Source organism: Chlorocebus sabaeus, chromosome 11 (genome assembly GCF_047675955.1).
Source record: "Chlorocebus sabaeus isolate Y175 chromosome 11, mChlSab1.0.hap1, whole genome shotgun sequence".
Lineage (NCBI taxonomy): Eukaryota > Metazoa > Chordata > Mammalia > Primates > Cercopithecidae > Chlorocebus > Chlorocebus sabaeus.
In genome coordinates, this window is record NC_132914.1 from 104,704,735 (window position 1) to 104,718,293 (window position 13,559).

Here is a 13,559-nt window from a genome sequence, read left to right on the forward strand (position 1 = left end):
ACAAAGAAAAGCTCAGGACTGGATGGCTTTACTGCTGAATTCTACCCGGAAGAATTGACACCAATTTTTCTCGAACTATTCCAAAAAAACTTGAAGAGAAATGAATTCTTCCTAACTCATTCTACAATGTCAATATTATCCTAATACTAAAACCAGACAAAATCACAACAGAAAAGAAAATTATAGATCAATATCCTCAGTGAACATAAATGCAAAAATCCCAACAAAATACTAGCAAAGCAAATTCAGCAGCACATTGGCAAAATAATACATCATAATCTAGTTGGATGAATCCTAGAAATACAAGGATAGTTCAGCATATGCAAATCAATAAACACACACATCACATCAGCAGAATAAAGAACAAAAGCCATGTGAGTATCTCAATAGACGCAGAAAATGCATGTGACAAAATTCAACATCCCTAAACTGTCAACAAACTAGGCATAGAAGGAACAAACCTCAACACAGTGAAGGCCATATATGACACACTCACAAATAATGTTATATTTAATGGGGAAAAATCTGAAAGCCTTTGCCCTAAGAAATGGAACAAGGATGCCCACTTTCACCACTCTTATTCGAATTGTACTGGAAGCCCTAACAAGCAATTAGGCAAGAGAAAGAAATGGCATCCACATCAAAAAACAGGAAGTAAAATGGCCCCTCTTTGCAAATGGCATGATCTTATATTTAGAAAAATCTAAAGACTCCACCAAAAAACTGTTAGAACTGAGTAACAAATTCAGTAAAGTTGCAGGATACAAAATCAACATACAAAAATCAGTAGTGTTTCTATATGCCAGTAACAAACTAGTTGAAAAACAAACCAAGAAAGCAATCCCATTTACAATAGCTACAAAAAAAAAAAAAAAAAATACCTAGGGATAAATTTAACCAAGGAGGTGAAAGATCTCTACAATAAAAACTACAAAACACTGATGAAAGAATTGAACACGGAAAATGGAAAGACATTCCATGCTTATGGTTTGGAATAATTAATATTGGAAAATTACCATCCTACCCAAAGAAATCTACAGTCAGTGCAATCCTTATCAAAACACCAATGACATTCTCCAAAGAAATAGAAAAAAGACACCTTAAGGTTTATATGGAAACACACACAAAAAAACAAACCAGCCAAAGCAATCCTAAGCAAAAAGAGGAGGCATCATACTTCTTGACTTCAAAGTATACTAAGCAATAGTAACCAAAACAGCATGGTATTGATATAAGAACAGACACATAGACCAATGGAACAGAATAGAGAACCCAGAAATAAATCCGTATTTCCAGCCAACTGATTTTCAACAAAGGGACCAAGAATGTATATTAGGGAAAGGACACTCTTTTCAATAAATGGTGCTGGAGAAACTGGATATCCATATCCAGAAGAATGAAACCAGATCCCTATCTCTCACCATATATGAAAATCAACTCAAAATGGATAAAGACTTAAATGCAAGGCCTGAAATGTAAAACTCCTAGAAGAAAACAGGGGAAATGCTTCAGGACATCGGTCTAGGCGAACATTTTAGAGGTAAGACTTCAAAAGTACAGGCAACAGAACCAAAAATAGATAAATGAGCCTATATCAAATGAAAAAGCTTCTGTGCATCAAAGGAAACAATTAACAAATTGAAGAGACAGCCTTTGGAGTGGGAGAAAATAGTTGCAAACTATTCACCTGACAAAGGACTAATGTCCAGAATAGACAAGGAACTGAACCACAAAAAAAAAAAAAAAAAAAAGATTTTAAAATGTGCAAAAGATCTAAATAGACATTTCTCAAAAGAAGACATACAAACAGCCAATCAGTATATTTTTTAATGCTTAACATCAATAATCATCAAGGAAATGCAAATCAAAACCACACTGAGATATCTCACCCCAGTTAGAATGACTGTTATCAAAAAGAAAAAATAACAAATACTGGCAAGGATGTAGAGCAAAGGGAATCCTCACACACTATTAGTGGGAATGTAAATTAGTACAGCCATTATGGAGAACAGTGTGGAGGAGCCTCCAAAAACTAAAAATAGAACTGCCATATGATCCAACAATTCCACTACTGGGCATTTATCCAAAGGAACAAAAATTAGTATATCCAAGATATGTCTGCACCCTCATGTTTATTGTAACACTATTTATAAAACCAAGATATGGATCAACCTATGATGAGTTCATCAACAGATGAATGGATAAAGAAAATGTGTATATATACACAATGGAATACCACTCAACCATTAAAAATGAAATCCTGTCCTTCATGGTGATGTGGATGAAACTGGAGAACGATATATTAAATAAAATAAGTCAGGCACAGAAAGATAAATGCCACATGATCTTCTTCGTATATGGAATCATAAAAAAATTGAGCCTATTGAAGTAGAGACTAACATTATAGTTATTAGAAGCCGGGAAGAGTAGCTGGGATAAGAGGATAGGAAGAGGTTGGTTATAGATAAAAAATTACAGCTAGATCAAGAACCAAGTTCTAATGTTCTATGCCACTGTAGGGTGAATATAGTTAACAATAATGTATTGTATATGTTCAGAAAACTAGAAGAGAGGATTTTGAATGTGCCAAGCACAAAGACATGATAAATGTTTGAGGTGATGGATATGGTAATTACCCTGATTTGATCATCATACATTATGTATATGTATCAAAATATCACTGTGTACTCCATAAATATGTGCAATTCTTATGTGTCAACTAAAAAGGAAGAAAAAGAAATAGAATCGCTTCTCACATCTTCCTGATGGCAGCCTTCCCCCTTGGCTTTCCCTCCGCCCTCCCTTGCTCATTCCAGGCTGTCTGCAGCACAGCCTTCCTCCCAGAGAACAGTGAGTGTCAACATGGCTCAGCTACCAGGCAGCCCACACCCTTCAAACTGCTTCTCTCCGGGGGCAGTGGAGGCCAGGTCTACCTCAGATCTGGCCAACCTCAGAGCTTCTCAGACTCTGCCCTCTAAATGCAGATTCACAGGAATTCCAGCCTCTGCGCCCCGCAGATTTTCAGAGTCCCCAGGTGGCATCTGATGTGTAACCACCACTTCTTCCTGCCAGGCTGTGGCCCAGCTTGGGGCTGCCCAGAGCCTGTAGCCTTGGCCTCCTGTGAACCTGCATGAGCCTATGGCTGGGGCTGCCTTGGAGGACGCTGACCTCCCAGCCAAGGGCAGGACTGGGAAGTCTCCAGGCCTTTCCAAAGCTACTGGCATCAACCCTGCCTCCATGGTCTATGAAGCTCTTCCCCACTCTATGCCCACCAAGAATGCCATCACCAACAGACACCAGTGGAAGGGATGCTGAGCTGTTCTGCCAAAACCCTGGGGATGCAGAAGCAGCTTGGGATCTCCGGAGGCCTCACTGTGTCAGCGCTGCCCCCAGGGCATGAAGACCTCTGCCTTCACGGGGCAGTGTGGTGTGGGGGAGAGCCAGATGGCAGCAGCTTCCAGGCCAGTTCTTGGACTCAGTGGCAGTGTACTTTTATTAGTTCTCTGTGCCTCACTCTCCTCATTTGTGAGATGAATATGCTAGCAGGACCTGCCCCAGTGGGTCATGTGGCACTTAAATCGGTGTAACAGTTATGCAGTGCTGAGAATTATCCTGCACACAGGAAGCACTAGCTGCTGCTTTGCTATCATCCACCTTAGCGTCCTCAGGTGACCCCAGAACTCAGCTACCTGAGCTCCTCCTCCTTTTCACAGTTTTCAGGGAGCAGCTCTTTCAGCTCTGCCAGGGGCCGGGCAGGAAGTCTGATCAGAGAAGCCAGGCTTCTGTTGATTTCGGCACCAGCTTCCTTCCGGGCCTCCCTCGTTGTTGAGTTGCTTCTTCCACCCCTCCAGGCTCTTCCTGCTCGGTGATTTCTTACAGCCTCCTTGGTCATTTATGCAGGTTGACCCATCTGCCACTCCGCTGTCCTCCAGACAGACACCAACGGGACAGACTCTGAGAACCCCAAGCTGGAAGCTCTGCTCCATCAGCAGAGGCCGACCGATCTCCGGAGCCGCCACCCCACCAAGTGGGCCCCACTCTGGAGTGTGCGATAGCACCGACTTTGGGAGATGTTTGGGATTTGAGCCTCAGACTCTTCATCAGAATTTTTAAGGGCCCCACCCAAAAGTGGGTTCTAGATTTGTGGCTTTTTGGAAGCACTGTGTTGTAGTGACAACACAAGCCAACATTGTATGTCCAACTCCAGGCTGGAGTCACAGTCTGCCACTTGCTGAGTGACGCCTGGGCTAGTTGCCTCCTCCCTCAATTTTGCCATCTCTGAAATTGATATAATAATACCCGCCTCGTATGGCTCTTATGTAAATCAAATCAGAAAACGTGTCTAAATGCCCGGAGACGTGGTAGGTGCTCAGCCTATTGGGGCTTCTACCTCTGCTGTCTCCTTTTCCTCTACTCTAGGTCACTGTCCTCATCAGAAAGTTAAAAACATTGTCACAGTGCTTGATCCCACCCCAGGCATCCACCTTTTAGTTTTCTTCTAGGTCCCTTCCCAACTTTCACTGATTGGGAGCTCTTATTCTGACCAGTGGTTGGAGCTTCCCCTTACTAGGCTAGAGTGATGTGAACGCCCGGAGGCAGGCACCCAGCTTAACTTCCTTTTTTTTTCTTCCCCCCAGGGAGTGCAATCTCTAAAAGATGAGAATGGAGAGAAAAAGGAAACAATAGCAGCTAGGGATCTCAGTGCCCAAAGGTACCCCAGGGGTGAGCAGCTTTACAGTGTAGAGTCCTAAAAAGTCAACCCCAGCATGAAGCAGCATATCAGGTGCTCAGGATTCAGGGTGCTGGCAGGACTATCCCTCTCTGTCCCATGTACCCAGCATCCTGGTCTCACCACTCAGAAAGGAGGAAGAGCAGGCAGGCCATGAACCCAGGAGAACTGCTTATTCAATGCCAAGTGTGCCAGGCATTTGCACATTTTGCACTTAACCCTCATAACCACCTGAGAGGTGAAGATTACTCCTCACCTGAGAGGTTAAGTGACTCACCTGTGTTTACACAGGCTTGAGCTGAGATTTGAACTCTTTCCTCTGACCCCTACCTAACTTTCAGCAGTAGTTCTCCACGTTTTCCATCTGCAGCTGCCCTTGTGTCTTCCCTGTGATCTGCCTCTAAAAAAGAATGTCCTTCCTTGATGCTTTTAAAATTTTTCTTGGATGAATTTTCCAGCTGTGGGAAATGGAGAGTGGAGAGGCAGGCTCAGGGCTGGGTATATGAAGGTGCAGACAGATATAAGGATGTAACCCCCTGCGTTAGTCTATTCATGCTGCTCTAACAAAACTTCTGAGACTGGAGGATTTATAAAGAACAGAAATGTATTTTCTCATAGTTCTGGAGGCTGGGAAGTTCAAGATCAAGATGCCAGCCAGGTCAAGGTCAAGTAGTCTGGCTCTCTTTGCCTCCAAGATGGTGGCTTGTTGCCATGTCCTCATATGGCAGGAGGTGGAAGGGCAAGAGAAGAGTGTTCCAGCTCCAGAAGAGAGAGAGAGAGAGAGAGAGAGAAAGAAAGAATTTACCTTTCCTGTGCCTTTTTGTTCTATCCAGGTCTTGGCCACTTGGATGGTGCCTGCCCACATTGGGTGAGGACAGGTCTTCTTCACTCAGCCCACTGATTCAAATGCCAGTCTTTTCTGAAAACACTCTCACAGACACACCCAGAAATAATGCATTACCAGCTATCTAGGTATCCCTTAATCCAGTCAAGTTGACTCCTAAAATTAACCATCATACCCCCTGCTGCCACCTGCTCAAGGCCCTGATCTGTTGGCCAGGCACTGAGCTCAGTGGATTATAATCTAGTTAGGCTGTCCTGACAAAGCCTTAGGACTTAGATAACATAGAGTTTTCCTTTATTTTGTCAACTCCTATTAGAAATAGGGGATGCTTGTGGCTCACTCCTATAATCCCAGTACTTTGGGAGGCTGAGGCAGGAGGATCACTTGAGGCCAGAAGTTCAAGACTAGACTGGGTACAAAAGCAGGACTCCATCCCTACTACAAAAAATTAAAAAATTAAAAATTAAAAAATAGCCAGGCATGGTAGCTTGTGACTGTAGTTCCAGCTACTTGGGAGGCTTCAGTGGGAGGATCGCTTGAGCCCAGGCTGTAGTGATCTATGGTCGCCCTGCTGCACTCCAGCCTGGGTGACAGATTGTCTCTTAAAAAAAAAAGGGAAAAAAATAGTAGCTGCTTGGAATCTTGTCTTGAGAAGGACTTTAAGGCTGCATCTGTAATCAATCAATCAAGAGCTCTGTAAATCTCATTCCCATAGTCAACCCCCCTAAAGCTGGTGAACAGTCCTCTTGTCAGTCATCTTTTGAAGTAGTGGCCCCTCCCTCAGGCAGGAAACAGGAAGCCAGGAGATGAGTCCCAAGCCTTTGGAAGAGCAACTCCTGCCTCTCACTTTGCCTCACTTACTCAAGTTTGAATGTTAGGTAAATGTGTCACGTTGAAATGTACAGCAGGATGGTGGAGAAGGGGTGAGATCTAAAGGCCTGGTTTCAGCTGAACAATGAGAGGGGATGGGGAAGACACATCCCCCCCACAGGGGCTAGCATCATGTCAGATATTGTATTAGTCAGCATTCTCCAGAGAAACAGAACCAACAGGATTTCTCTCTCTCTCTCTTTCTCTGTAGAGAGAAAGACTGAGAAAGTCATTTATTTTAAGGAATTGGCTTATGTGATTATGGGAGCTGGCAAGTCCAAAATTTTGCAGTGCAGGCCAGCAGGCTGGAGATTCTAGTAGAAGATGTTGCAGTCTGGAGGCAGAATGCTTTCCCCTTTGGGGAACTTCAGTCTTTTCTCTTAAGGCCTTCAATTAATTGGATGAGGCCCACCCACATTGTGGAAGGTAATCTGCTTTTCTCAAAGTCTATTGATTTAAATGTTAACCACATCTAAAAAATACCTTCATAAGGGAACAATAGACTCTAGGGCCTACCTGAGGGTAGGGGATGAGGGGGCATGAAAATTGAAAAACTACCTGTCTGGTACTATGCTGTTTACCTGGTGACAAAATAATCTGTACACCCCTGCGACATGCAATTTACTCACTTTACAAACCTGCATGTGTACCCCCGAACCTAAAATAAAAATTAGAAAGGAAAAAAAAAAAAAAGCTTCTTTAGAGCAACATCTAGACTAGTGTCTGATCAAAGAACTGGGTACCATGACCTGGCCAAGTTGACACATAAAATTTACCATCACCGGCCAGGGGCTGGTGGCTCACACCTGTAATGCCAGTACTTTGGGAGGCCAAGGCAGATGGATCACCTGAGGTCTGGAGTTCGAGGCTAGCCTGGCCAACATGGTGAAACCTCATCTCTACTAAAAACACAAAAAAAATTAGCCAGGAGTGGTGGTGCATGCCTGTAATCCCAGCTACTCAGGAGACTGAGGCAGGAGAATCGCTTGAACTCGGGAGGCAGGGGTTGCAGTGAGCCGAGATCACGCCACTGCACCCCAGTCTGGGCAACAGAGCGAGACTCTGTCTCAAAAAAAAAAAAAAATTAAGCATCACAGATATCTTAGTCAACTGCCTCCTAAGGTATGCAACACATTCTGATGTGCATGAGAGGATCATAAGTGGGACAGGGCCAGTGCATTAAATAATATTGATTATAGAGTGATTATTTTAAATTCATTTAAATATTAATTACTTTAAAAAGAAAGGCTCCATTTGATATGAGCTCTTAACACTTCTCTAACACCTGTTATTTATAAAAAGGAAAACAGGGCCAGAATTCAGCTAGAAATTAATTACATTTGATCCTTGAACAATGTGGGACTTAAGGGCACTGAACCCCCGTGAAGTCAAAACTCTCTGTGTGACTTTTGACTCCCCAAAAACTTACTACTAATATCCCACTGTTGACCAGAAGCCTTACTGATAACATAAACAGCCCACTAACATATATTTTATGTTATATTCTTATATATGATATTCTTACAATATGTAAGCTTGAGAAAAGAAAAAAATTATTAAGGAAACCGTAAGGAAGAGAAAATATATTTGCTATTAATGAAGTGGAAGTGGATCATCTTAAAGGTCATCATCCTTGTCATCTTCATGCTGAGTAGGCCCAGGAGGAGAAGGAAGAGGAGGGGCTGGTCTTGTTGTATCATGGGTGGCCGAGGTGGAAGAAAATCCATATATAAGTGGATCCACGCAGTTCCAGCCTGCGTTGTTCAAGGGTGAACTGTACACTGTTTTATTGTCATCAAATTTACTTTTATAGGGCCAAGCATGGTGGCTCATGCCTGTAATCCCAGCACTTTGGGAGGCAGAGGCGGGCAGATCACCTGAGGTTAAGAGTTCGAGAGCAGCCTAGCCAACATGGTGAAACACCATCTCTACTAAAATTACAAAAATGAACCGGTTGTGGTGACAGGCACCTGTAGTCCCAGCTACTCAAGAGGCTGTGGCAGGAGAATCGATTGAACCCGGGAGGCAGAAGTTACAGTGAGTGGAGATCAGGCCACTACACTCCAGCCTGGGCAACAGAGACTCCATCTCAAAAAAAGGAAAAAAAAAGAAAGTACAGTGTGATAACCAACTCAAGGCAGGGGTGACTCCAGAGGGGGTTTCGTAGAGGAATTAATTTATAAGCAGTAGGAGTTAGCCTGGAGAAGAAGAGGGAGAGAATGTTCTGGGCAGAGGGAATAGCATATGCACAAGGCTTAGGGGCAAGAGAGAGCATAGCCCATTCTTATGACTACCGTTAAAGCAGTGTTGGCCACAACGTAGAGGGTGTGTCACAAGGCAAGGGAGGCGGTACTCAGGAATGGGATGCAAAGAGCTTCCCGCACCTTGTTAGAAACATTGGGTTCCAGAAGGGCAGGGTTAAAATGATCTTAGCAGCCCTCTGTGCTTGAAACAGCACCCCAGATTCAGTAAACCCTCCTATGCCAAATAAATGAATCCATTCCTCTCTGCTTGGTGTGTAACTTCAAGGTCTCATGGACCATTTCATTTAAGTAAGGGACTGCAAGGACCAGAGTCTCTACAGAGATCTTAAGGTACAGTTTCTCAGCCAGCGTTGGCTGCCTGGAGGATCTGATATCTTCCTTCTGTCCACAGGTGACCTGGTGTCCCGTGCAATGCATCACCTGCAGCCCCTCAATGCCAAGCACCACGGCAATGGCACCCCCCTGCACCACAAGCAGGGGGCGCTGTACTGGGAGCCCGAGGCCCTGTACACCCTTTGCTATTTCATGCACTGCCCGCAAATGGAATGGGAAAACCCGAATGTGGAGCCTTCCAAAGTCAACCTCCAGGTGGAAAGGTAAGAAATGCCTTGCCTTGTGGTGGGTGGGTACTGCCTCCAGGGTGGGGCAAATGTCCAAATGGGGAGGATGATGGGGGTAGAAAGGACTCACTTCCTAAAACTTGCCAGAGTGGTCCGGTGGGAACCTTGCACCCTGAGTGGGTATCTTAGACCTGTGTGTGGGTCCTTGAAATGGGTTTTTATAGGGCTGGTTCTGTTTAGGATAAAACTGGCCTGTCAGATAAGTGGGTCTGCAAATTCCAGAGGGATAAGGGCCTCTGCAGTGAAAGTGGCTTCCTCATGAAGGCAGTCTTGGAGGATGCCACCGCCTCGCGTGGGAGTTATCTTCATCTTCTTTCATCCTGGCTGCCCTGGGACCCGGGAGAACCAGAAGCACCTATTCAGCCAGAAGTGGGCCTCTCGAGTGTGCAAGGGGCTTGATTGCCCAGGGGGAGGCAGTGTGACTGTTCTTTGAAGCTGAATCCTCATGGGGAAGGAAGGAACTGGGAGAGGACCTGGAGACTGCCTGGAGGCCTCCTCTCTGCCTCCCCACTTCCTTTAGCGACGGGTTCATAGATCCTCTCCCCACAGTGCCTCACGAATCAGGCCCCTCCATACAGACCCATTTACTCTAAGTACTGTAGGTGTGACCCATTTATCAAAAAGAGTAGTTAAGAGAGCAGGCCCTGTGATCCCGACTGCCTAGGTTCAAATCCAGGCTCTTCTAATTAAAAGCTGGGGATCCTTGGGAAAGGCATCTGCAAAATAGGAATACAAAGAGTAAATCCTACATAGGGTTGTTTGAAAATTAAATAAATTGAACAGTGCCCAGCACATAGTAGGTGCTCAATAAATGTTAAATTTTATTATTGTCGTTGTAGATATGATCTGCATATAGCTGAACAACTCCCAACTTGGGCTCCTACAGTTTTCCTTTCTGTTACTTGGTGCCAAGTGGTTTTGAAAAGCTCGTTGGATGCTCTGTTTCTGCCAGATGCATTGGGGCTGAATTGGGCTCTCTTACAAAATCATGTCTGTTGGCTTTCAGTTAAGGGAAAAGGATAGAACATAGGCTACATGGAGATTGCTGTTTCTTTTTTTCTTTTCTTTTTTTTTTTTTTTTCTGAGACAGAGTCTTACTCTGTCACCCAGGCTACATAGAGTGCAGTGGCATGATCTCTGCTCACTGCAACCTCTGCCTCCCGGCTCAAGTGATTCTCATTCCTCAGCCCCCCAAGTAGCTGAGACTACAGTCATGCCCCACCACACCCAGCTAATATTTGCATTTTTTTTATAGAGACAGGGTTTCACCATGTTGCCCAGGCTGGTTCCAAACCCTGGGCTCTAGTAATCCTCCTGCCTCAGCCTCCCAAAGTGCTGGGATAGGAGTGAGCAACCATGCCAGGCTACGTCTTCTTTTTGTTTAAGAATCCCAATTTAACACCAATATTTCAATCCAGTCTGGAGTTAACTTAATCAGGAAATTAACTCCTTAAATTACTCAGGTCTCCCGCCACCCACAACAAATCAGTCAGTACCTTGTGCATATTTTCACGTGCAAACATGCCCAAAATGGAGAAGTGGTAAGATGCCCATGGCCAAAAAATAATCGTTCAGACACACCGAAACTTTGCTGTCTCTGGGTACAAATGCTAAGAGTTGAGAGAATGGAAACCATTGGCCTCACCTATGGGGTGTCTAGCTCTTCACCCCCAGCCCCGACAGCCTGTCCAGTAGTGCAGTTTCTCTGGCTCAGCTCCCTCATGTCATCTCCTGCTCCCACCTCCATGCAGATGAGCCCCTCTCCCCGCTGCGGCTAGACACTGACTGCCTCCTTTGAGCTCCAGAACCTTCTCATCCCACTCGGCCGACTTCCAGTTTCCACTGTCAGGTCTCATACTTGCAGGCTGATTCTTCTTTCCCTAGCACCTTTTTCTTTTCTGCCTCACACTTACCGTAATTTGTAACTATGTGTGTATTTCTGTGTTTATTTATTGCCTGTAAAGCTTCATGAAGGCAGAGAACACATCTGTTTTGGCCATCACTCCTCAGTTGATGCCAAACTCAACATCTGGAGCAGAATGGGAAGTCCACAAATATTTGTAGAATGAAAGAATGAGCAAACCTATTGATCTAAGTGCCCATGGGACATTTCCATCTGGAGAGCTCAGACTACTTCAAAACTACAGCCTTCATCTCTCCCCCACAACCCACTATTCCTCCTTTCTCCCTAGGCTCTAAGAATGGTACCACCATTGGCCTCATCACCCTGGTCAGAAAACTGAGACTTGACTGGCACTCCTTCCACTCCCTCACCATCTCCAGCTGGTCAGCAGGTCTTATTGAGGCTGCATCAGTGAGATTTCTTTATTCCTTCCCTGCTAGACCACTGCCACTGTATGGGTCAGGACCCCATCTTTTCTACTTCAGTTTCTACTTTTGATGTCTACATGGTCTCCCTGTGTGTGAGCTTTAATAGTCCTCTGACCTTAGGAGGCTGAGGTAGGTGGATCACCTGAGGTCAGGAGTGTGAGACCAGCCTGGCCAACTTGGTGAAACCCGTTTCTACTAAAAATACAAAAAATTAGCTGGGTGTGGTGGCACACACCTGTTAGTCTTAGCTACTCAGGGTGCTGAGGCAGGAGAATCACTTGAACCCAGGAGGTGGAGGTAGCAGTAAGCCAAGATCATGCTACTGTACTCCAGCCTGGGTGACAGAGTGAGATTCCATCTTAAAATAAATTTAAATAAAATTTTAAAATCCTCTGACCAAGACTGGGCACAGTGGCTCACACTTGTAATCCCAGCGCTTTGGTAGGCCGAGGCACGTGGATGACTTGAGGTCAGGAGTTCCAGACCGACCAGCCTGGGCAACATAGCAAGACCCCATCTCTACAAAAAATACAAAAATTAACTGGGTGTGGTGGTGTTTGTCTGTAGTCCCAGCTACTTAAGGGGCTAAAGCAGGAGGATTGCTTGAGCCTGGGAGGTCGAGGCTGCAGTGAGCTGAGATTGCACCACTGTACTCCAACCTGGGTCACAAAGTAAGACCTTGTCTCGAAGAAGAAGAAGAAGGAGAAGGAGAAGGAGAGGGAGGGGGAGGGGGAGGGGGGGAAGGGGAGGGGGAAGAGGAAGAAGAAGAAGAAGAAAAAGAAAAAGAAGAAGAGCAACAAGAAGAACAGCAACGAGAAGAACAGCAAGAAGAAGAAGGAGGAGGAGGAGAAGAAAGAGAAGAAGAGCAACAACCACCACCACCACGAGGAGGAGGAGGAGGAGAAGAAGAAAGAGAAGAAGAGCAACAACAACCACCACCACCACCACCCTCTGGCGAGCTCCATCTTCCTCACAGCTAAACTTCTAAAATGGAAGTCTTACCATGTGACATCCCCCCGCTCCTGCTCAGCACAGTTGCCCAGCTCCCATTATACTTTCTATTATACAGTGTCCATTTTCCCTCTTGAATCTCCTTCTGGACTCAGAGTGTAGTTAGAGTGGCTGGAAGTCAAAAAGGACCCTCTAACGCTTCCAAACCTTCTGGGACAAATTTTAAAGAGGCATGAGCAGGGAAAGAGAGCAATGAGAACATGTCCCAGAATTTGTTAGAGCCATTTATCTCGTTCTTTCCATGCCTCTTTGGTTGAATTTTCAGGAGTCAGCACAAAAGGCAAAGTGGAACTTAGCGTTTTCCATGTTCTGTTCAGTGTGATCCTCTGGGAAGCATGTGGATTGGAAGTCATATAGTCCTTTAAATTTGGATCCCAGCTCGGCTTCTTGTAGCTCTGTTATTTCACCTCTTTGAAACTCCATTTGTCCTTCGTAAAGTGAGAACACAGCCATCCTCATGAGACTGATGTAAGCAATGAATTAGACATTGTAGCTAAGACGTCCAGTGCCATGCCTGGCACGAGGGGAACCCCCTTCCTCCCTAAAACAGTCACTTATATTTTGGGGGCTCTAAAATGCTGTTTTCATTGTCCTTAAAAAAAACCTGCCTGTGATTCTTTCCAGAGGGATCGTTATTTCTTCCGGCTCCCTGATGGAACAGGCTTTAGTGTTTAGCACCGGAAAACACAAGCGGAAGAACTTCAGAGGCAAGGGGCCCTCTGTTTTCAGTCAAGTGTTTATTTATACCAGCTCTGTACCAAAGCCTCCAAATGAGAATTTCCAGTAGAAGTTAGGACTCTAATTTGGAGTTATTTCTTTCTCTCCTCTCCCTCCCTCTCTTTTTCTCTGTGTGTGCGTCCTTTTTATTCTGCAAATCTATCAAACAGTAT

General features: G+C 44.9%; 1 protein-coding gene across 2 annotated transcripts in view; it reads left to right on the top strand.

Annotated features, from left to right (window-relative positions):
* The window catches only part of ABTB3 (ankyrin repeat and BTB domain containing 3), a 339,446-nt gene that overhangs the window by 213,474 nt on the left and 112,413 nt on the right, over positions 1 to 13,559 (top strand). For both annotated transcript variants that reach the window (XM_008004556.3, XM_008004557.3), the window contains exon 3: positions 9,099 to 9,303. In XM_008004556.3, coding sequence (XP_008002747.2) covers positions 9,099 to 9,303 — 205 coding nt within the window. The remainder of the gene's footprint in view (positions 1 to 9,098; positions 9,304 to 13,559) is intronic.